This window comes from Eurypyga helias, unplaced genomic scaffold (assembly GCF_000690775.1).
Source record: "Eurypyga helias isolate BGI_N326 unplaced genomic scaffold, ASM69077v1 scaffold1809, whole genome shotgun sequence".
Lineage (NCBI taxonomy): Eukaryota > Metazoa > Chordata > Aves > Eurypygiformes > Eurypygidae > Eurypyga > Eurypyga helias.
The window spans coordinates 17,195-41,545 of record NW_010269997.1 but is presented as its reverse complement, the minus strand read 5'-3'; the positions used below and the strand labels follow the sequence as shown (position 1 = coordinate 41,545).

At 38.3% G+C, this 24,351-nt stretch overlaps 1 protein-coding gene across 1 annotated transcript in view; it reads left to right on the top strand.

Annotated features, from left to right (window-relative positions):
• Positions 1–23,915, top strand: part of WWP1 (WW domain containing E3 ubiquitin protein ligase 1) — a 37,879-nt gene extending 13,964 nt beyond the window's left edge. The window contains exons 7-23 of the mRNA XM_010158268.1: positions 1,290–1,632; positions 3,721–3,816; positions 4,448–4,622; positions 8,054–8,108; positions 8,203–8,287; positions 8,386–8,514; positions 9,951–10,023; positions 10,110–10,181; positions 11,390–11,478; positions 14,161–14,320; positions 17,127–17,260; positions 17,346–17,486; positions 18,783–18,903; positions 20,090–20,194; positions 21,372–21,468; positions 21,776–21,848; positions 22,987–23,915. Coding sequence (XP_010156570.1) covers positions 1,290–1,632; positions 3,721–3,816; positions 4,448–4,622; positions 8,054–8,108; positions 8,203–8,287; positions 8,386–8,514; positions 9,951–10,023; positions 10,110–10,181; positions 11,390–11,478; positions 14,161–14,320; positions 17,127–17,260; positions 17,346–17,486; positions 18,783–18,903; positions 20,090–20,194; positions 21,372–21,468; positions 21,776–21,848; positions 22,987–23,086 — 2,048 coding nt within the window. The 3' untranslated portion in view covers positions 23,087–23,915. The remainder of the gene's footprint in view (positions 1–1,289; positions 1,633–3,720; positions 3,817–4,447; positions 4,623–8,053; positions 8,109–8,202; positions 8,288–8,385; positions 8,515–9,950; positions 10,024–10,109; positions 10,182–11,389; positions 11,479–14,160; positions 14,321–17,126; positions 17,261–17,345; positions 17,487–18,782; positions 18,904–20,089; positions 20,195–21,371; positions 21,469–21,775; positions 21,849–22,986) is intronic.
• Positions 23,916–24,351: the final 436 nt, after the last annotated feature.

Sequence of the window (24,351 nt, the reverse complement as noted above, 5' to 3'; positions counted from 1 at the left end):
TAATAAAGCCTTTTTAGAATTTTAAAATTGTTCAGGTTGGAAAAGACCCTTAAGATCATCAAGCCCAACCATTAACCTCACACTGCAAGTCCACCACTAAACCAAGTCCCTGAGCAGCACATTTAGATGCCTTTTAAATACCTCCATAGATAGTGACTCAACCACTTCCCTGGGCAGCCCATTCCAATGCTTGACAACTCTTTCAGTGAAAAGACTTTTCCTAATATCCAATCTGAACCTTCCCCTGGAGCAACTTGAGGCTGTTATCTCTTCTGTCTCTTGTCCTGTCTCTTGTCAATTGGGAGAAGACACTGACACCCACCTCTCTGCACCCTCCTTTCAGGTAGTTGTAGAGAGCCATAAGGTCTCCCCTGAGCCTCCTCCAGGAAAAATACCCCCAGTTCCCTCAGCTGCTCCTCACAGCACTTGTGCTCCAGACCCTTCCACAGTTCCATTGCCCTTCTCTGGACACGCTCCAGCCCCTCAATGTCTTTCTTGCAGTGAGGGGCCCAAAACTGAACACAGGATTTGAGGTGCAGCCTCATCAGTGCCCAGTACAGGGGGACGATCAATCTTAGCCCCTTTTTCCTGCTAAATCCATGAGATTATGCTTGCTTGACTTGGATGACATTTGTATTGTTCTGTTCTGTTTGAGACAGAAATTGATTTACTTTGTGATTCTAAAGTAATTTTCTTCAGTCATTGAACTACAGAAGTTATGTTAACTAAACACTACTGTGTATGCTTGAATCCTGCTTTCGGATGTGTTCTTTTTTTCCAAAGTCACACACAGGTGTGTTTTTCTTGATTGTGGCGTTCTGTCTCCACTCTGAAGCAGAAAAAAAACCTCTTAGTTTTACATATTTAATATAGTGTTTATCTCAACATTTTCCTTGTGTATCATACTAATCAAGATTATTTTTTGCAGTTAATACATATTCAGAGTTTCAAAGCAAATAAAGCAGTACTGTTTTCTGGGAAGCATATGGGTACCTTTTGCTAGTCTAAAGACTAAGGTATAATACTGAGTTAATCAAGACATGCAGAAACTAAGAAATGACTGTAGCAGGGAAGTATAGAGAATGGCTTGCAGACTCTAAGTTTAATTACAGTTTTAAATGAAGCAAGTGCATTGTGACTTTTTGTCTCTTAGACAGAAATAGTGCTTACGGCCTATAGATGCGACTTAAACGTATTCCTTCCTTGTCAATTACTCTGAAAGTTAGTAATTTAAAAAGTAAATCTCATCAAATTCTGATACACAAATGTGCTTATTTCCCATTTCTCAGTTAATGGCGAGTCATCCGCCTCTGCACCAGAAGCTGGTAATTCTTCTGTCTCTGAGACTCCGATAGGTTCAGTCGAAGCTCCCATGTCTTCAGATTGCACTACAGCAGAGCCTCAGTCAACAACAGAAGTAACTAGTTCTTCTGACAGCAACACTTCTACGTTACCTGTTGGGTCTGCTGGACTAGAACCTACAGCTGCAACAGACTGTGCTCAACCTAACGCTAGAAACAGTACAGCAGCAGATGCAGCAAAACCAAGGGAATCCTCCTCCACCTCAAGTGCATCTGCAGAACCTGTAAGACAGCAGCCTGGTAATGCCAGTACAGAACCTTTGCCACCAGGGTATGTGGGCTTGTTTTAAATGCTGTAATTATGTTTTGTCAGAACATGCCTATAAAGAAGGAGAAACTTAATTCTGTACTGGGATTGGCAAATGCAGGTCAGTTGGCTGAGATGGGGTAATTTGATCTAACAGGATTTGTACTACTGAAGTAACTGGCTAGTAGCTGTTGTCTCAGAAAGTAACAGCTGATAACTGATTTGCTGGGATGGTATTGTGATCTAAATAGGCAAACTTTTGGGCATTATGAATGTGAAGACTTTTTATTTTATATATTCAAACAGATTTGAGTCATAATTTCTTACTCTTTTGGTTCTTAAACTATGAGACTGTGGTGAGGACCAAAATATAGGGAGGTGGAAATTAATAAAGTAGTCTAGAAATACTTGTAGGTGGTTGCTGTGTGACAAGGAGACCGATAATATTATAGATAAAAATACAGCTTTGAAGTGTATGTATGTGGTCAGAGTATCTAGAAACTTTTAATTCAAATAGACTGTTAGAAACTCAAATGCAGAACTAAAGATGTGCTTGGACTTTAAATGAAAGTACAGTACATGCTCAAAGATACATATATCAATCTTAATTTTTTTTTTTATAGATGCTTTCATGTTTGGGTGAAAAGATATCTTTTGTAACTAATTAGAAATACTGACATTTCCGTAATACTTTAAATATTAACTCTTTTATCATTTTCTGAACCCAGAAGTTATTTCTTACCCAAAGTGTATATACCTTGTGTCATTGTAGCTGGTCTTTCAGAGAGCCCATCTTGTACTTGCTCCCTCTGAAGGAGGTTCAGTAAATTATTAGTGACACTTTGCTTGAATTTCTGCAGTTGGATAAACATCAAAATAAGTATCCAAAAAGATAGAAATACTGTATATGTATTGTTGGGGAAGAGTTACAGAGTTTTTAATTTTCAGATGCCTTGACAATTGGAAGCTCTTTATAGGTGGGAGTTCGTGTGGTCATCTCCCCTCCACAGCCCCCATTTTTTAAAAAAAGTATTAATTAACATGCCTTCCTATTGAAGACAGTCATGAGTTCCAGGCATAGTGCACACTATGGCCAAACACATTTCTTCATAATTGCTCCCTGATCATGTTTCTGTGGGGTTTTTTTGTGGTTCCCCCCGTGCCCCTGCTATGGTTGAGTCTCCATTATGTTTAGCCCTAGTAACTCTTCAGCGTGCTGCTGCTCCTCTCTCTATCTCCTTGTAATCTTGGCATTTAACCTCTTGAACTGCAGAAGACATTTTGTAGGAGTTTTATAGGATGTTCTGTAATAGGAAATGCACATCAAATCCTATGAGTAGCAGACAAGGTGTTCTGCTATGTTTTTAGGACCTAATTAATTATGAATATAAGAAAATCAAAACATATGTCTAATCCAAGAAAGGACTTCAGCTTTTGGTGTAACATTTATTCTGGTTTCCTTTCCCATTTATAAATACTTTCATAGCATTGTGGCAGTTCTCAGCAGCGTGAAACTTAAGTTATTTATAATGTTTGGTCTTCTCCCCTCTTCAGTGTAAGTTTGTTTTGCACCTAAAACTGAAGAAATAATTCCCATGGGTGTCAGAGAATTTACCAGGACAGGAAATAAAACCACAGGAAAACCATCTGATAAGCACACATTTCAGGTTCACTCTGAAAGATCCTGTTGTTTGTTGGATATAGGGAACAGTCCTTCAAAATGTAAGCTCTATTTTTGAGAGTCATGTACTTGGAAATATAAAGAGTGCATCTCTAGGCACTTTCTGAATGAGGTTATTTTAGCATCCAAACCTTGAGCAGGAGATTAATTGACTTTGTTTTCAGATATCTTAAATAGAATTTGAAAAAGCTTGTGAATATTGATGTGTGCTCATTTTATGTACCAAGTCCCTCAGAGAAGTCTTTATATTGCTACCGGTTTAAATAGGATGTAACTGATAGGTGTTCTAGTGTGCATTCTTTTTGGTGTTTAGAATGGGTTTTGGATCATAGTATTTTTATTCAGTACTGAGGGGTTTTTTGCTCAGTGCGAAGTAAGTCCTATGGAAGCATTTTCACCTTGACTTACATGAAAGTCTCTTTGTCTTGAAGGTGGGAGCAAAGAAAGGATCCTCATGGTAGAACCTATTATGTTGATCACAACACACGTACAACCACATGGGAAAGACCACAGCCCTTACCTCCTGGGTAATGTAGACTTCTTTGATTTAAATATGATAAAGGTACTGGGTTTTGTTTGTTTGGTGCAGGAAAAGTATCAGCTTTAATAAGCAGCTCATCGAAACATTATATACTAAGAAATTCTAGCTTTCAGTTAATTTAGAATTACATTAATTACACATACTGCTACAGGGATGTTGGTAATCTGTATGTCACTTGTTCTGATCGCTTGTTCAAATGCAGTTACTGAATTATTTTGTTTTTTCCTTTAATACTGAAGCATTAAATAATGCATATTTGACCCCCTTTATTTAGGTGGCACCACTAGATATATTACACTGATTGCAAACCTCAGATTTCCAGCAAAGTGTTTTCTGTGAAACCTGCCAACGCTGCTTATGGTCACAGGCATTTACAGAGTTAAAAATGAGGTGATAGAGAGCTGTGCGTGCTATTGCTTGAATTCTGTGTTGGCTCAGTGTGGTTGTACTTCTACTAATAAAGTTGGGGAGAACTTTTGTGTATTTTAGAAAAGAAAATCATGCCTATTACTCCAATACTTCATTCAAGTACTGTCTAGGAATTTAGCATAAAGAGGGAAACTAGTTCTGTAGTATTACTGAAAAATTTAGCTGTTAACTTTTATGTTTCTTGAAAGCTGGGAAAGAAGAGTTGATGATCGTGGGAGAGTTTACTATGTGGACCACAACACCAGAACAACAACGTGGCAGCGACCAACAATGGAATCAGTCAGGAACTTTGAGCAATGGCAATCTCAACGGAATCAACTGCAGGGAGCTATGCAACAGTTTAACCAACGATACCTCTATTCGGTAACTTTTACATAAAATTTAGAAATGAGTAGAGAGGTACAGGTATACTTTGTGTTCTTTAACTTCTTCTGAGGTAATTTTATAACTATTCAACCATATGAGTTAGGCATTTGGCATGAGTAAATCAGATTCTGATTCTGTTGAAAAATGTTAACAAAAATCATCCTTAAAGGTACAGAGTACTCCCTTCTGAGTCTATTTCCTAACTTGTCTTGTGTACTGCATGATATTTAATATTTTAAGAGGTTAAACTAAAACAGTCTCTTAACTGAAAAGGAACATTAAAACTGATTATGGGTATGTTTGAACATTAAATGGCCTTCAAAACTGTTTTAGGCAGTAGGAGTTGTTCATTAGGACAGGCATTCTTTTACTCTGAGCTCGTTTTGAAGCTTATGCACCTGGTTCAGCTCTGAAATTTCCTACATTGTTTTCCATTTCTCTCAGATAGTTGCTCACCTCTGCCTGAGGAAAATACCACAAGTAGCTTCAAAAAAGATATTTCTTGAGACATACTTTTCCATCTGTGTTTGGATAAATAGTTTAGTTTCTTTTTCAGAGTTAAGAATGATGGTGCCTGCATGTCACTGTCACACTAAACAGTCCATTTTAAAAATTGTTCTTGGTCTCTTAAAGAGATCCAATTCCAGAGACTTCTTAAGTGATATGTAGCAAAGCTAGAGTGTGTAAAGAAGAAACCATTGAAGTACGGGCCTGAAACAGCTTCATTGGACTGTGTGCATCCACAGACCTAGCTTTGCTTTGATTTTGATCGACTTTATTCAGGTACTCCTCTGCAGTAAAGGATGCTACAATATTCTTATATTTAACAGTTCTTGGCCTCTTATTATCTAATTAAACATATTGTCACTAACAATAGCAGAAACATGCATCACCGCTAATTTTATTAACTGCTGGAGCTATGCATCGAAGTCAGTTTATCTTACGAAGTTAGAGAAAGATAGAATGGTTGAGATTGGCAGCGACCTCTAGAGGCCATCTGGTCAACCCGCCTAAGTAAGGTCACTTAAAGCCAGTTGTCTAGGACTGTGTCCAGATGGCTTCTGAATATCTCCAAGGATGGAGATTCAACAACCTCCCTGGTCAGTCTGTGCTGGTACTCAGTCACCCTCACAGTGAAAAAGTGTTTCCTGATGTTCAGAGTGAACCTCCTGTGTTTTGCTGTGTGCCCATTGCCTCTAATCCTGTCACTGGGCACCACTGGAAAAGAGCCTGGCTCCATCCTTTTTGCACCCTCCCTTCAGGTATTTATATGCACTGGTAGCTTTTAATGCAAATCCAAGAATCACAGCTGAAATGTATCAAGCCAAAAACTCTTGCTGAGCACCTATCTGTACTTGTGTACTACTTTGATCAGTTGCTTAAACATCTAAGAAAGCTACCTCTTTTTCTGGTCCTAAGATTTGTTTTGAGCTAGCTTTATTTTCTCAGGGAACAATATATTTTTAAAATTATATTACATTCCTTTCTTCATTTAATGATAACTCATACTGAAAACCACAGACTCATTTCTTAAAATGTCCCATCTGACCTTAGAATCATTAAATTAGGATTTGTTTGTGAGACAGAATATACTTGGAGGAAGAGAAAAAAATAGCTCGACTATTTGCATCCCATTTGCATCTCTTTAGAATTCTGTTTTCTGAATAGTGTATCAGCTGCATACCTAGAATTCGCATTTTGTCAGGGGAAAAAAAAATTGAAATTACATGGACAAAAGTGATTACTTTTTTAATCTGCATACCTAGAATTCGCATTTTGTCAGGGGAAAAAAAAATTGAAATTACATGGACAAAAGTGTGATTACTTTTTTTTTTAATATTTAATTTAGCGATGCTGTGTAATTCTAGAATTGTTAAGGTCAAGCTACAGCTAACTTTACTTTCTCTGGTGACATACCAGGATTCTGCATATGTAGCAGTTTATAAGTGAGATTGTAATTTATTTTTTGGGAACAAGTGAATTAATACTTTTAATAAGTAAGAGGATATTTCAGTTACCTTGAATGGTCAGAGCTAAACTATATGAAGGAAGAAAAATGGTTAGGATATAGTTATTTCAGTTGCTTTTATTTTTACCTGGGTTAATGTATTGTACTTCTTTTGATATTGAATCTGGCTCATCCCATGCCACTGCCCCGTGTTTCAGTGCGTTTCGTTAAATACACGTTGGCCAGCAGCCACACAAATCCTTGGACCATTAAGAAGATGGGAAATCTCCGAGCTGCACCACCATTCAGTTCTTTGGCAGACAGCATTTTCTGCTGTGCATTATTCTTATACTCACCACAGAGAAGTCTTTGGTTACAGGGTCATTGTGACTGTACAGTTTTCTAAAGCAGAAAAGGCAAACTGCATTTGCTGCTATGATGATGGTAATTCTCTGTTAGCATCTAGTAGCTGGTAGCCAGAACAAAGAGGCAGCTTGATTTTGGGTGTAACTATTGCATTTTCTTCTGACCCTTGCTGTTTTGTTTCACATGAAAAATATTGTAGCTTTTTTTTTTTTCTCTTTGAATTGGCTTTTGTAAACTCTTGCATGTATTTGAGATTTTTGGGTTGCAAATGCTGTGCAAAGCAGTGTTAGCAAGGTGATCCTTAAGATACTCATTGGAAGATGTAGATTGGTTCCTATATATCAAAATCCCATTCTGCACCAAAAAAAAAAAAGAAGAGAATTCTAGTGTCCAAAAACTTCTAAGGGGTGGATGCCTTTAGTTACAAATCAGAGCATGAATCGTGCAGTCTGGGGGATTTCTGCCTTCTACATTTTATTTTTTCCATGCTTTGTGTTCTTCAGAGTTACTGGGGGATTTCTGCAAGGTTAGGGTATATTATGAGTGTAGAATGGGTTACATAATAGAGTCTGGCTTTTTTTCCCTTTCTTTTGTTCCTTTTAACCTTACTGTATGTTGGTATGATTTTAACTATCTGCATATTTTAACGAATGCAGCTGCATTTGCAAAGAATGGCAAAGTCTGAAAATAGCTAGACATCCAGGGAAGGCATCATGTGTTGAGGAAGCAAAAACCCCTGTGCTGGCATAATCACTGTGCTTGGAAATGCTTATTGTGGTAAAGCAGGTTCCTAAGCAAGAACACTGTGCTTATGTCCTTGTACGTGCTTCCGCAAAACTTCTGTGAACTTGGACCTCTTTAAGACCACTGACTCTCTCAAGTTTCCTGCAGGAAGGGAAAAGGAGGGTACATTGGGTTGGAAACAGTTGGAGGCAAGTGCACAAATCACATCTTATTTCACATAATCTGTTTCTCCACAAAAACAGACTAAAAATGGCATGATGTTGTTTCAGAATTGATAGTCTTCAGAGCCAGTGGTAATCTTAAAACACATTAAGGGAAAAAATAGGAATAATATATGGCCTAACTTCAGTGTCTTCTTCGTTTTAAATAGGCTTCAATGTTGTCAGCAGAAAATGATCCACTTGGGCCTTTACCACCAGGTTGGGGTAAGTTAATTAGCTGTTGGTTTCAGGAAGTGACAGTTACAGAAATTTGGAATGCAATTGTTGTATAGTGGTTTTTTTTCTTTTTTTCCCCTAGAAAGGAGAGTGGATTCAAATGATAGGGTGTATTTTGTAAATCACAACACAAAGACAACGCAGTGGGAAGACCCTCGAACTCAAGGGTAGGTGTGTATATTGACTGTGTGGATAAAAAGATCTTACTTAATTTGTATGTGTCATGGTATTGGGGAAAAATTACTGTCTGCAATTTCTTCTACAGTTTACAAAATGAGGATCCTCTTCCAGAGGGCTGGGAAATCAGATATACCAGAGAAGGTGTCAGATACTTTGTTGACCATAATACAAGAACCACCACCTTCAATGATCCACGTACTGGGAAATCTTCTGTGTAAGTGAGAAATGAAATGTATTTTTTAAGGTTTTACCTTGTTATAGTTTAACGATGGAGTCTTCTCATGCTAGAAAACAGCCGAAACTTTTAGCTGCAAATGAGCACTAAATTATGAACAAATTGTTTTCCTGTAAATTTAATCTAAGCTTTAATTGTCATTTTATCTATGACGGGCTTGGCTGTTGTGCTCTAAGGTTCAATAGATTTTATACAATTTTTAATTGTAACTATTGTAATTGTTTTATAAATAGAGAGGGGAAGTGAGGTAAACTTGAATATTCAACTAATGTAACTAATAGTTAAATTTTTAAAGAATCAGCAAACGATTGTACTGAGTATTGCTTATAGTTACACACCCTCTAGCAACATTAATGTATTAAAGTAGTTCTAATTACTTTTAAAAAATTTTACATGCAGTCTTTTTGAAAATAGCTTCATCAGAAGTATTGACCCAACCTATGGCTGCTGTTTTTTATATAGGGCAGGGTTCTTCTGATGATGTGTTGACGTCTTTTCATTCAAAGAGCCTATAGAGTATTGTACTAGAAATTTCTTCATAGTTCCACAGGCAGCTGAATTTATGAAGCCTAATTTAACAGTCTTTCTCTCAGAGAAGACACTTGCTGTGGTTTAACCCCAGCTGGCAACTAAGCACCATGCAGCTGCTCGCTTACTTCCCCCCATGGCAGGATGGGGGAGAGAATTGGAAGAGTAAATGTGGGAAGCTTGTGGGTTGAGATAAAGACAGTTTAATAGGTGAAGCAAAAGCTGCGCATGCAAGCAAAGCAAAACAAGGAATTCATTCACCACTTCCCATAGGCTCGTAGGGGTTCAGCCATCCCCAGGAAAGCACGGCTCCCTCACATGTAACGGTTACTTGGGAAGACAAATGCCATAACTCCAAACATCTTTCCCCTTTCTTTCTTCTTCCCCAGCTTTATATGCTGAGCATGATAACATGGAATATCCCTTTGGTCAGGTGGCATCAGCTTTCCTGGCTGTTTCTTCTCCCAACTTTTTGTGCACCCCCAGCCTGCTCACTGGTGGGGATGTTAGACACAGAAAAGGCCTTGACTCTGTGTAAGCACTGCTCAGCAACAGCGAAACATCCCTGTGTTATCAACCCTGTTGTTAGCAGAGATCCAAAACATAGCCCCATACTAGCTACTGTGGGATTTGAAATCCTCTACCTTTCGCTCAAATTTGGTAAATTGACTAGCATGGTAAACATTAAAAAAAAAAAAAAGGGGGTGTGTGGGGGTGGGGCCAGAAGGGAAGACTGGCTGGCCAAAGTGTCAACTGCATTGTGTTTCTGATCATGTCTTACGATAACAATTTTTGTGTGTTTTCGAAAGCTACATGCTGTTGCTCAGCATTGGAAGTTCTGTTTGATGTCTGTATGGTTAACCTTTCTCAAATGTATTTCTTTACAGAAACAAAGGGCCACAGATTGCTTATGAGCGTAGCTTTAGGTGGAAACTTGCTCATTTCCGTTACTTGTGTCAGGTACTGATTAATTATTTACTTTTTGAAACTATTTGAATTTACATTTCTCTGTGCTGCCTTTTAATGTTGTTGCCTTGCGATTACAGTCCAATGCACTGCCAAGTCATGTGAAAATCAATGTATCCAGACAGACTTTGTTTGAGGATTCCTTCCAGCAAGTAAGCCTTATTGTGTTTGTTTATCAGGACAAAGCATAAGAACAAAAATGGCCGTAGCCAGTTCAGACTAATGGTCCTTCAGGCACAGTAATCTTCTTCTGGTATTAGCCAAAGTGGAATTCTTAGGGAAGACAGTAAGAACAAAAGTAATGTACATAATACTTTTACCAAATAATCTTCCAGCTCCCAGTTGTTTACAGTTGAAATGCTCCTTGAGCTTGATGTGGTTTCGGGGTATTTAGTAATCCTCAAGGGACTTCTCTTCTGTGAGTCTGTCTGTGTTCCTCTTGTGAACTTTTTGCATCTACAGCATCTTGTGGTAAAGAGTTCCATAGCTTAACCACATTGCATACCATATTAACTTAACCACATCGGATTTGCTTTTCCGGTTCTTGTGTGTGGTTATACAAGTTACAAAATCCTATTTTCTCCAATTAAAAAATTTCAGCATTTAATATGAGAATATGAAAAAGTTCAGTAGGGCCTACAAGAAAGCTGGGAGGGGGACTTTTTACAAGGGCCTGTAGTGACAGGACAAGGGGGTAATGGGTTTAAATTGAAAGTGGGGAGGTTTAGATTAGATATCAGGAAGAAGTTCTTCATGGAGAGGGTGGTGAGGCACTGGAACAGGTTGCCCAGAGATGCTGTGGATGCCCCATCCCTGGAAGTGTTCAAGGCCAGGCTGGATGAGGCTTTGAGCAACCTGGTCTAGTGGAAGGTGTCCCTGCCCATGGCAGGGGGGTTGGGACTAGATAGTCTTTAAGGTCCCTTCCAACCCAAATCATTCCATGATTCTATTAATGAAAGCATATTACAATTATTTTGAATTAGACTGAGTTACTTTTTTAAGTGATTTGCCTAAAACCAAAAATCTGTAATGTATCAGGTGAAATGCCTTTGCTCCTATTTTCCTTTAATGATAATGAATGCAGTAGGAAGAGTATAAGAACAGGGCAACCATATAGTGGTACTTTCCAGATACACTCTCCCACTTGCTAGCAGTTTGCTGCTCAAGGGTTTTAAGTCCGATTTGTAGTTTTTTGTGCAGTTCATTGATTACGTGTTCTGTGAGATGGCCTAGTTGCTTGTCAAATCTATGTAAACATTTGATATATGTGACATTTCTGTATCAGTTAAATAAAATCTTAATAAGAAGGAGTGATTGTTTGACAATGCATAACTTTTAAATTATTACTTTTTTAAAATAGATTATGGCATTAAAACCCTATGATTTGAGGAGAAGATTATATGTCATATTCAGAGGAGAAGAAGGATTGGATTATGGTGGCTTGGCAAGGTAAAAGAAAACTTGTTTATAATAGTTTTTATTTTTTAATAGCACTCTAGCCTTGATTTCTAATGTCATTCTGTTGGCAAAAAATTCTGCTTGCCTTTGCAGTCTGGCCCTAGCTATCTTCTGAGCTCCCCTTAATGTATTAAGGAGATGGAACTGGCAGCACTGGCTATTGTTAGGAGTTATAACCTTTTATTAGTCAAACTGTGGTTTAGTTCTTTGACAGAGATTGATGTTTAAATTGGATTTTTTTTAATACCAGTTAATTGCTCTAGATGGACTTACTTCAGAAAATTTCTGTCAGAAAGTTCCACTTTCCTGGAAGTGGGGGCTGTGGAAAAGGAAAAGTGTTTTGCTTATTTGGAAAAAAATAATCAAACAGCAGACTGGGGCTATGGAATATGAACAGAAAGGACATAAAAAAGAGGAGAGTAGTGGAGGCAAGAGGTTAACAGCAGACAAACAGACTAAGCAGGCTGCAGAGGAAGGTACATAAGCTAGACAAGCTATTCTAGAATTTGAAGTAGAACTCAGAGAGGAAATCTGGTAACAGGAAGTCCAGAGACAAAAGTGTGTTTGATCTGTTGACCGTGTAGAAGCCAACCACTGACTACTGCTCCCAGTTACTTGACCGAAACGTTACTATTAGGATTAATATTTCAGTACTGCTGCATATCAAGGGAATTAGAAGTAGTCGTAGGTGATAGAATTTTTCTTGTTTGGTTGGTTTTGTTTTTAATGTAAAGGTGTACTGTTTTGGTTTTGTTCGGAGTTTATGTAGCTTACTGTGTTAAAATGGAGTGGAAATGCGTAGTATTTGTAAGGAAGGAAGCTTGCCTCTGAAGGTTGAGCTTCTTGGGATATGTGGGTGGTTATGCTTCGGAATTACAATATCTGAGAGGGTTTTGGGGAGTGACTGCAGGGAGGAATCCAATGTTTGCTTTGCCTGGATTTTCTCTGGTTGGTGTCCCTAGGCATAGGATGGGAACCAAGAGAGTTTAAGTAATCTCTTTCAGAAAAACAAAGTATTCCAAAGAAGTGATGGTAGAAGGATGTAACTGAAGTGTTAGTCACAAAGTAGCAGAGCGAATGAATAAACGAAAGTACATAGGTACTATGATTTCATAGTTTTAGGAAGAAGTCTTGGCCAAGATTGTATTTGTGAAATTGAGAAGCAGCAAGGATCTCACTGTAACTTGAGCGGAGAATTCTTAAGCGACACTGAGTTCAAGTACTGACTTTCTGATGACATACTGCATTAATACAGATACAGAAAGCCGATGCACCTGATTTATCACCTGTCTCTTGGCAGGCCACATCAGTGTTCCCTCCAGATTTTTACCTTGTGTTTAGCAGGACCAACCTGACACAATGTCCTGTGGCTAGTTCTAGCCATCAGTGTGAAAAATTCATTGCTTTCCAAAACTTCTTGTTGATGACTGATTTTTTTGATTCCACCCCTCTTATCTGGCTTTGATACAACTTAAATGCCTGTTCCCTATTCAATTCAATGCTTCTGTGGCAGAGTTAATATAATGGTCTCATTATAAAACTTGCATAGAATGCTGTACAACACTCTTGTGCTTATTAAAAGTTACAGAGGACCCCGTTAGGGTTATCGTGTCCTGGCTGCCTTTCTCTGTTTACTCTTTCTACTTGGCTCTCAGTTGGAAACATACTGTAGTGAATCATGATCCGTGACTTGAGTTTCATAGAACTGTTAGGAGAAACATGCCAGCAAACCTCTCATTTCTATTCCCTGATCTCAGGTCAATATAGGGATACAACAGAGGCCTCTTAAACAGGACAGGTGAAAGGCAGTTGGGGCGGAATTCAGTCCCTGCAGTAATCATGGTATAGGCTTTTAGCCTTTTTTATGACTTTCTCCTAAGCCTGGTTGTTCAGTTCCAAGCATTTAGGGCCTGATACAGAAACACCTGAGTATATGTGACTGTATTATATCTCTGATTATATGCAAATAACTACAAAGCAACAAGTATTCTAAAAATCAGCTATCCTAATGCTGAAATTCCAGATTCTTGTTATTATTTCAAGTCAGCTGAGTTGGAAACTATGGAAGTGGTGAATAACACGTATTAGTTAAACCTCAACAAAAATACATTTTCACGTTGGTGTATCCTTAATTTGTTAAACCACAGTAACACGGTGTGTGTTCTGCTGTCAGATTGGGAAAGCAAATAAGGTGCACTGTGGTTTGGATTCTTTTGATTTGTTTTACCTACATCGTTTATAATAAGCATTGCCCATGGAATAATCTGTAGGGGTTTTTTTTTTGAATAAAGATTTGAGTTGTATGCAGTAAATCGGGCATGAGGAGGATAAATTCTGTGTCCTGGCTGAGGCAAGGACTCTGCAGGCAAAAAATGTTACTAACATGTGGCTACGACCTGTGCTATGAGGGTGTGTTCAAGGTGACAATCCTAACAATCGTGTCTAAATTTTGGAAGCCATAACTTTCTAACATTATTGCTTTTAATGATGAACTTTTTTATATTTAAGAAGTATATAATGCCATATATTATTCTGTGACTCTAATACAACTCTGTTTATCTTATTTTTCTAAGTTTGCATATATTTTGACCATTTTGCTAGTTACCTAAGGGGAATGGTGATAAACATCTGTATTTGATGGTTTTTATGTATATACATCTTTTTTTTCCTTAGAGAATGGTTTTTCTTGCTTTCCCATGAAGTACTGAACCCTATGTACTGCCTATTTGAATATGCTGGCAAGAGCAACTATTGCCTGCAGATAAATCCAGCATCAACAATCAATCCTGACCATCTTTCATATTTCTGTTTCATTGGGCGCTTTATTGCCATGGTAGGTTAGATTTTTAAGGTTTTATTATTTGCTGTAGCTATACATTTATTCCTGAATGGTATTTGTTTTTACAGTTACTAAACCATTTATATTAATCTCTTAGGAATGAAAGATTAAGGCATGTAAGGTTATTGAGCCAAAATATTCCCTGAGAATTAAGTCTACACACTCAGGTTTCCTGAGGTAGTGATGAAAGTTAATATGACATTTAATATAACACTTTATTTTTATCAACTGGGTGTGTGTACTTCTTACAAACTGCTGTTTGATTGGGTGTCTGAATACTGATGCTCGGAAAAACGTGGCAAGTATTTTGTGAAAAAGGCTCCTCAGACTCGGGATACTTGACTGTATTTGAAAAAATGAGTTTGAAATGTTTTGCAGAGTACAGCGAGCCTTAATTTAAATGTATGTGCGTGACACAAAGGTCAGGTACTGAGGAGAGCAGAGGCTGGCAGGGAGCTGATGCTCTGCCATCAGGTTTCTCTTAACCTAAAAGCTGATGAGGCATGTTGTATCATTTCTTCTGGTATCACGGAGTCAGTTTTCTGTAGTGGACCCCTGCTCTCACATTTCTTTCCTCCCATGTAGTGATACAGTCATTTTTCCACATAATCATCACAATGACTACAGGTAGCCCTCAGCAACTTTCCTGAACCAAAAAAGAGGAGATAAAAATGCATTTTCAGATTGAAGAAACTGTCATCATCTCCTGTGGTTCAGGCTTTATGTATGAAATTAGAATAAATACAAAGAGTAACATGAATGGAAAAAAATACTTTCAGACTTAAAATAAGTTACGTTTGGGAGTTTTTGTGTTTTGCTTTTCTTATAGTTGCTTCTTGAGAAACAAATTTGTACAGTTGTAATGATATCATCTCTATTTTGAGGATTTTATGGCCAAGTTCCCCACTTCTGTGTTGTCATAAATGTTTATTTCATTAGGTTAACACTTTTAATAGGCTGCCAACTCTTTTCTTCCTTCGGGACCCCCCAGCAAGCTATAATGCCATTTAGCAGGAAAATGTGATAAAGACAATTAGGTGCTAGAGCCAAAATCTGTTTCTTTTAATCTGTGATTTTTGATCTTGTGAATAAGATAAATCTGTAATTGAAATGTTAACTTTAGGAAAACTACTTCATAAAAGTACAGATTATAGAAGATAACTTAATGAAAGTATTTAATATAATTAAAAGACAAACTTACTTTTCTTTCCTGAAGTATTTTTGTATTTTTATTTTAAATTCTCTAGAAGGGAGGGGGGAGGGATGAGGCAGAGGCCTGTGTAATGGTGCATGATGTGATCAGGGGCCAGGTCTGCACACACTCATGGTTTGTAATGGATGGCACTTCCTGCTCTACTTCCTGGGAGATACCCTCCGGTGGCCTAAAAGAGCTCAGTTAATAGGGTCACTGGGAGTCGTTTTAAGGAGTCTAGATAGGCTTGTACTTTCTGTTCTCAAAGTACTGAAAGAGGTGTGATTTTCAGATCATAATGAGTTCTTTTGGTTTTACATACTGAAATAACCGCAGACATTCTTGACTGAAATGGGGTTAAACATAAATGATACCCATCCTACTCTGTAACAAAAAGCCCTTAAATGGGGTTGACTAAGGCAACTTTTGTATTTTGGTGTAAGACTGTCATAGACATTAAATGAGATGATTTAAGAGCTTCCTTTTGCAAAAAGCAGGAAATCTTAGGGCTGGATGCGGCACTTGACATTTAATTTTCCTGTTTCATCAGCTTGGTCTCCCATGAGAAGTATAGACTAGAGTAAAAATAAATAAGTAAATAAATGCCTCTGAGAGAACCTTTTTAAGTTCTCCCAAAGCAGAAGAAAATGCATGCTAGAGTAAACATTAGTGGGGAAACTAGAAGGTGGGGAAAAAAGATGGAGCCTTGCCTTTTTCTGGAAGAAATGGGTGGTTACCTTGTCTCTTTTGCTCATGGAATTTCTGCTGTAAGGAAGGACAGACCATGGATGACATACATGGCCTATGTTTAGGATGATTTTTTTAGAAAGGTATTTTAGTGAAGACAGTGTAGTTGATGAGGAAAAAAGATGTCTTCAGAGTTAGAGCTGTGCTCTGTTAGCTCTCAGAGGCACCGAGTTGGTATGGAGGTTAAACACTCTGTAGGTGTGTAATGCCGTGCTTCAGTCATGGCAAGCAGCTCACGCCCTTTGTGCACGCATGGCGAGAGAAGTGTGACCGTGTGTTGATTTTTTGTTTCAATTACATTTCAGCGGTAGAAGAGAAACTCATTTCTCAGTTCTGTTAATCCCCTATAAAAACATGTGATTGCCAAAGCGCTTTCCGACGCAATCTGTGATTGCGTTTTTAAACTGATTTTTACAAGCTGCAGTAGCATTGTGTGAAGGATGATTTTGCAGGATGGATGAATGTAGTAAAAGATGGCAGTAGTACTCAAGTAGGATCAAATACTATGATTAAGTAGGATCAAATAACACTTGGCATATATCCCTATCCACGTAATAAAGAGGAAGCTTAGTAATTTCCTCTTTTCAAAGACTTCATCCTTCTAGAAATTTTTATTTTTAATCAAAGAATTTCTAAATTGTAATGGTAACATGTACTTGGATAAATTTTGTCAATTAATCTTTTTTTTTTCTTCCCATTTAATACAATGTTTTGTTCTTTTTAAATACCAAGCTGCTACTGCTACTTGGTGCTTTTTACTGTTTGAAGGAGAAAGAAAAAAAAAAAATAATTCAAGTCCAGAAATACTTGGAGAATTCAGTAGTTCAGTAAATGCTAAACAGCCTTTTTTCTGTTTGACAGGCATTGTTCCATGGGAAATTTATTGACACGGGGTTTTCTCTGCCTTTCTACAAACGAATGCTGAGCAAGAAACTTACTATTAAGGACCTAGAATCTATTGATACTGAATTTTACAACTCTCTAATTTGGATAAGGTTTGTAGATTCTGCGTGTGATGTTTTAAGGATTTGTTTTGTTTTGTTTATTGAATTCATTGTACTTTTTTCTCTTTTCATTCAGGGATAACAACATTGAAGAGTGTAACTTGGAAATGTACTTTTGTGTGGATATGGAGCTCTTGGGAAAAGTAACCTCACATGAGCTGAAATCAGGAGGTTCAAATATCTTGGTAACTGAGGAGAACAAAGAAGAATATATTGGGTAGGAAGGTGTAGATGTTGGAAAAAAGTGTTCCATATTTCTTCTGTTGCTGTGATCTTTTTTGACACAGTATTGATTTGGGTTTTCTTGTTATTCCCCCCCCCCCACCCCCAATTACGATGTCATTCCTGGGGCTATTATTGAAATGGTATCCTGGTGCATTTTGGTATCTTGGTACATATGACCTCTTGGGACATTTAGATCTCTCCTATTCTCCTTTTCCCTCCCTCCCACCACCCAAAAATAAAAAAAGAGGGAAGGTGACCTCTCCTGTGCAGTGAGGGAACAGGTGACACTGACAGCGAGCAGACCTGTTCTCAGTAACTTCAGCTAACAAATCTGGGTGGAGGGAAGATGTGCATTTGACAGAGGATTTCAGAAATGTTTAGAACTTTGCTGTCACTATGGAAACTGAAATTCAGAGTGGTGTATAATGTGGTGTGAATTAAACTATATTTTCTTTGTTCTGTTACGCTGCTCTTGCCTGCTTCTCTCCTAACATTACCACTGACTTTCTTTTCCTGAACCCGTGTTTCTCATCCGTCTGCTGAGCGTGATCTCAAAAGCAGATGCACACAGATCCTTTTCTGTGATACAGTGTATGTCCAGTGCTGCATGTAAAGGTCCCACTTAAATTAACAATCTTTAGCTTCTCAGTGAAAAGATTCTGTAGTGTGTATATATATTTATTTTCCTTTTTTTTTTGATTCAGAAGTGGCTTATCTTAGCATAAATCAGAAGCTCAAAACAGGAAATGACTACTCTTTGGTAAAGCAGAAAATAGTCTTATGATGAAAGTATTGGGTAACCATAGTTGTAGGTATTATAAGCAACAGTATTTCTTATTCTCTGCCTACATGGCATTTTTTTACTCAAGAACAGAATATTTTAAAATCAGTTGAATTTTTTCTACCATTGAAACATTAAGATTATACACTTTTTAAGCTAAAGCAAATTTTGCCGTAACAAAATCATAATGCCCAAGTAGCATTATTTTCATGAAAAGGCTGCTGAACTTTGATTAACAAAAGGTTAATAATAATGATTTTTGGTTTTAACTGGAGTGGTAATCTTAAGTACATCTCACTAATTTTACTGTTGTCTGAGTTTGGAGATTTGTGATAATACTGGAGCGGGGTAGGTACCTGATAGTCTGTGGAATCATACAGTGTAAGAAAGTAAATTGGAGGGGGAGGGTCAGCTCATAGGAACGCACATGCAATCCTACGTGCCTGAACTTCTTCATGGTGAGTGCTAATTGATGCTTAATTTATGTTTGGTTTGTTTCCATCCTAGGCTGATGGCCGAGTGGCGATTTTCTCGGGGAGTTAGAGAACAAACCAAAGCTTTTCTTGATGGTTTTAATGAAGTTGTTCCTTTACAGTGGCTACACTATTTTGATGAAAAGGAGCTGGAGGTGAGGTTTTCTGTTCAACATTTTTACCTTTTCCAAAGGTAATACATATGGAATGATTTATAGGTCAGCTAGAATCTCTTACCTGTGACACACTGCATTTGATAGCGTCTGGGACACGGAGAATTTAACAGGAGCAGTGGGGGTGAATCATGGTGAAAAGCCAGTATCTGTTGAATCAGTGTTTTGTGGTGTTCAGCAGTTGGGAACTTTAGATTCCATCCTCAGATTTCAAAAGTGTGTTGCAAGTTTCTCTGAAAGGATCAAAATGTGAGGTCACGGATAGGTCTCTTAGTCATAGAAAACTTTTCCCTCAGTGGTAGATGGGTAGAACCACCTTGTAACAGCTGGCACAGAAGCTGTGCTGGTGTGTGGTGATCGCTTAGGTTCACATACATGGTCTAGAGTAGGTTCTAGGGTAATTGCACTGAAGGACAAAAAACTGGAGGTACCAGCAAGGTTTGAGACTGAATTTTGCAGCTCCTCAATGTCTAACCCAAGAGCTGAGGACAGGTATCGCTTGTGTTCGCAACAATCAACCTGACCTGTGTTCGCTGTTGGGGTTGTGATTTGGAGCCGGGACAAAAGGCTCTGTAGCCCCAGGCGGTTTTATTTCTGTGAGACCTGCCAAGGTTCCCTGTATGTAATGAGCAGTGTTCTGAAAGCTTCTTAAGATAAACGGGAGTTTTTCCTGAGCAAGGGCTTTGTAGTGTTCAGGTTTTCTAGGAGGCTTTGCCTGGAGGGCTTTCAGCTTCCATTGCCTCTCGTAATGAACACTTTTCAGACTTACACTTTTCAGTGTGTTCTGTCTTTACTAGAGTAGCAGCAGTGTAATCACCATCATCTTGGAATATGAGGCAAGATTTTAATGGGAAAGGTAATACCTTCTTTAATAAAAAATTTCCTCCTATGGGAAATGTAATACCTTTTATTATCAAATTATTAGCTCGAAGAAAATAAGTTTCTGGTGTGCAGCGTTTCAGACCACTTACATACATAAACAATTTTGGAGGAGTTCCGTAAACTTAAGATAAAGAAAATCTAACTGCGGAGTAAAATGAAAAAGTTACCAGTCCTTTTTTTGGAAGAAGAACCTCCATATTTATTAGCGTGTCTCATACAAGGTACAAATTAACTCTTAATTCATGTGCAGTCACGTGTATTGTCAAGTAATCATTGTCTCCTCTAGGTCATGCTGTGTGGTATGCAAGAAGTTGATTTAGCAGACTGGCAGAGGAACACTGTTTATCGTCACTACACAAGGAATAGCAAGCAGATCATATGGTTCTGGCAGGTACGTTGCTCCGTGCAATTTCCGACTCCTTTAGATTTTGTTTTGGTTTGTAACAGAAATGACAAGTGGAGGGATGCCATCTGCATGACAGTTCTTGCTGCCTCCTTTCTCTTCTCAGAGAAGGAAAGGAGGATTACTGGTTCTTAGGGAGTGTACTGTAGGGTGGGAAGTGGCAGATAGACGCTTGTATTCCATTTGGATATGTGGGTCATGAGTATTTTTCTGTATCTTGTCCTTCTTACTGATCATACAATAGAGTTTTTTGCAATGTTAGCAGTGACCTACCTTCTAAATGTTCTGTGTAGCACACCTCTACCTCGGAAATGCCACATACTATTTATGATTATTGCATGTTAACTGTGCCAGTCTAGCATTGACTAATTGTAACTTAGTTTTAATGAATTATTTTCAGGGTAAGAATTATTTTCAGGGAAGAAACCTCCAAAAATGCTCTACAGGCTCACTATTTCAATGAATTCCCTGAAGAGAAATCACAGCTAGGCAGTTCCTGTCCTTGATAAATCACCATTTTCAGAGATGCTTTGACAAAGTTCCTATTAGAATATGATGCAGATCAGTTATTTCCTAGCTTACTTACATTGTCAGAATAATGTAAGGTTTGATTATATGATCTTTTTTTAAGAAGCTTGGTACTGAAAGAATCTTAACCAGGCAGATGTTCAAGTAACTTGGATATGGTTTCAGCATTTGTAGAAGAAAAATACTCTTTTTGTTATCCGTTTTTTTTTTTTTCTGAGTCAGAATTCTATGTCTATCAGTGTCCCCTCGTTGAATGAGATGTTCTCCTTCTCCCCTCTCTTCTCTTCCTTTTCCCTTTCCCAGTGAATTTCCTTACAGAGTCATGTAGCTGTTAGGGGTGGTGTTTTCTCTCATGTAAGACTGCCACATGCAGGGAATATTTGAGTCTTGAAGGAGCCTGTGGCCAGGCTATTGCTGTGTTTAATCACATGCCAGTAGTCTTCATGTAAAGCACTGGCATGATTTATATTTTAGTGTAGGCTAAAAAAGATAAAGATTTTTCTTATTTGCTCTTCCCGGCCTTGTAATGGTCAACAGGGCATATAATCTGAGACTTTTTCAACAGTCTCGTGGGCTTTTTGTTTTTCTCCAGCTACGTTAAAGATTTCTGTTAAGTAATTTGAATTTCTGTGCCTAGTTCGTAAAAGAAACAGACAACGAAGTTCGCATGCGACTTCTGCAGTTCGTCACTGGCACTTGCAGATTACCACTGGGTGGATTTGCTGAACTTATGGGTAAGTGAAAGCTGACCAAAACTTTCATACTGTAACTGTTCCATTTGCAAATGAACCGTGCTGCAAGTGTACAGAGAGCAGGAACTTCATGTGCTTCAGCTTGGATCTAGAAGGGCTTCTTATATCAGAAACCCCATGAATACATTTATAGGTGATTAGGATAGTAGCTCATTTCTGTGAGAAGAATGTTTATATTGATGTGACATTGAGCAGCACCTAATGAGCTCTGAGTTGTGTCTTATGTCACATATATCATGTGTGCTACTTAAAAGGAACAGATTACACTTTTCTTCATCTTCTTTTCTAGGAAGTAATGGCCCTCAGAAATTCTGCATTGAAAAAGTTGGTAAGGAAACCTGGTTACCAAGAAGTCACACTTGGTGAGTAGTTACATGTGGACTTTCTGTACCTTTAGTGCTTCTCTCTTCTGCTCTTGCATTTGCCAGATGAAATCTAATTTGAAGCAGTTCTCTATCTCCAGCTTCTTTGATTGCTCTGACATGCCAGGATTGAAAACTCTTCTGGTTGCCCTATTCCCAGACTTTGCTACTGCACTGTGCACAGTTTGTCAGTATCAGATCTGTCAGTATGCTCTATCACCATTCCTGCACAGACCCGAGAGGCGTTTCCCTAGTTCTTTCCTTTAGAGATTAAATAACTGCAGAAAAGTCGTGTCAGCATTACATAGATCCAGACAGTTCGTAGACACAATCGTTTTACAGTAACACCATAAAAGATAAACATGTAGTCAGGAGAGGGAGTAGTGTGAACGAAATCACAGCAAATGCTGACAGCCAGGATGCTCGGATAAGAATGCAGAGACATTTTCCTCCCAGGACCAGACTGTTGGTGGCTCGGCATTGCTGTGCCAAACAGGAGCAACAGGTACGCAGGTCAGTTTCCCCCTAGGTATTGTGTCCAAAATAGTGTCTGTTTGCCTTTGGGAACATTCTGACAGTAATATCCCGCGCACTTTTAAACTACTTCAGGGAATCCTCCGTTGTACCCTTTTCTCCCTGGGTGTCGTTTTTCCAGTTGATGATTGCAAGAGCTGAACACCCTAAGATAATTTTGTGGAAGATGTGGAATGAAGCAGAATTTTGGCAGACGACTTCTAGGGCAAAGTTTAGAGGGGGACAAAACAACCCACCTATGTCCAGGCAAGCGTAGAGAGGAGAGAAATTCAGCTTTTTCATGCTTTGGCTGGAATTCGGAGATGCGTCAGACTGGGATGATACTAAACTTCATGATGAGTATTACAGTTCTCTGCGTCTTGGACTGGTTTTAGCTTTCAAACATTCTGGTTTTCACCCGGGGTGGTAACAGCCTTCTGTTTCTTGAGTATCCCTCCCGAACTTGGCCTGTTTTTACCGCTTTTAGAAGTGTTGAGGCAGTGAGATTGCACTGATTGCTATTTCTTCATTCTAACCCTCAGACCGTTATTAACTTTGACTGTAGCAGCCGCGTTCTGCGTGGGGTTTAGAGAAACCTAACACAGTTTTGTTCTCTCCTGCTCAGTTTTAATCGTTTGGATTTGCCACCTTATAAAAGCTATGAACAACTAAAGGAGAAGCTGCTCTTTGCCATTGAAGAAACAGAGGGATTTGGTCAAGAGTAGAAGTGGCTTCTAGTCCAAAAGGAGATCTCACATAATAAAAGGCCCAGCCACCTAAAATTGCACACTTAATTGTATATAAGCTTTTTGTTCTGTACAGTGATCTTTCTGGAACTCTAAAAGTGTAATTGTTCTCCGTTCTTCCACAAAGATATGCAAAACAGTTCAGCCTTTTCTACTTTTATTTATTGCCCTTCCAAAAGACCAGAAAAACCCCTCATAAATTTTGAAAGCAGACAAGAGACTTATTTAAAATATATATTAAAATAAAAAAAAAATATATATACTAATAGGCTCTAGTTTTATAGAGCTTTAAGTGTATGAGAAGTTGCAGCCATTTAAAAGGGCCTGGATTTGCTTTATCTTGGCTTTATTATTCAGAAAAAACCCGTTTAAACTGCTCTGTGTTCTCTTAAGAAACATCTCCAAGTTTGTTTTATTGCATGGCTGTTCTAAAAGGTGTTAAAGGCGTAGGCCAAATGTATCCTAAACATGTAGAAAGATGCTGCTGGCATTCGAGACGACGGAATAGGTTGTTCTGTCAGTTTAATTTTTTTTAAACACGTAAGTAGCTGATATATCCCTCTCTACTGATGTAGCCAAGGTCATGAATAAAGCCTTTACTACTTGCACAAGAGTCATGTACAATAAGATGAATGTGATTTAATGTGGAAAGAAATTGGTGCCACTGTTCTGACTTACTGTAGGAGCTGAACAGAATATTTTAATTCATTTGAGCAGCGTTGAAATTTGTTTACATATTACCTTGGGTTATTACCACGAGGATGTTAGGTAATCTTAAAAAAAATAATAATAATAAAAGAGAAACTATTACGCACTCTGTTCTCGGTCTGGTGTCTTACAGGTTTCTTCTTGTGGTTTGTCTTTTGTTTCCCTTTTCAACCTGCGGTGTCCTTTTTAGAGCTTTGTGGAGTACGTGATGTAAGCTGAGGTGTAAGGGTATGCAAAAGGTAACGCGGACTTCGCTGCTTTCTGTGTTCACGTGCACTTTCAGTTACTGGATCTCATAAACCCAAATAAAATGAAAGTTACGTAAGCTTTGCACAGGTAAAAACATTCTTCAGACTTAAAACACTCTCATTCCTCTTAAGTTCTGATAGATACTCAGATGTACCTGAATTAAGTATGACTGAAACCTGCCATTCTTTTATGTAGGTTAAGTTTGTCCTAAGTGCACAAAAATATAAAGCCATTTTAAAATTTGCTTTATTGGCGTTGAAGCCATTTGCTGAACTGCAGAGATGTGT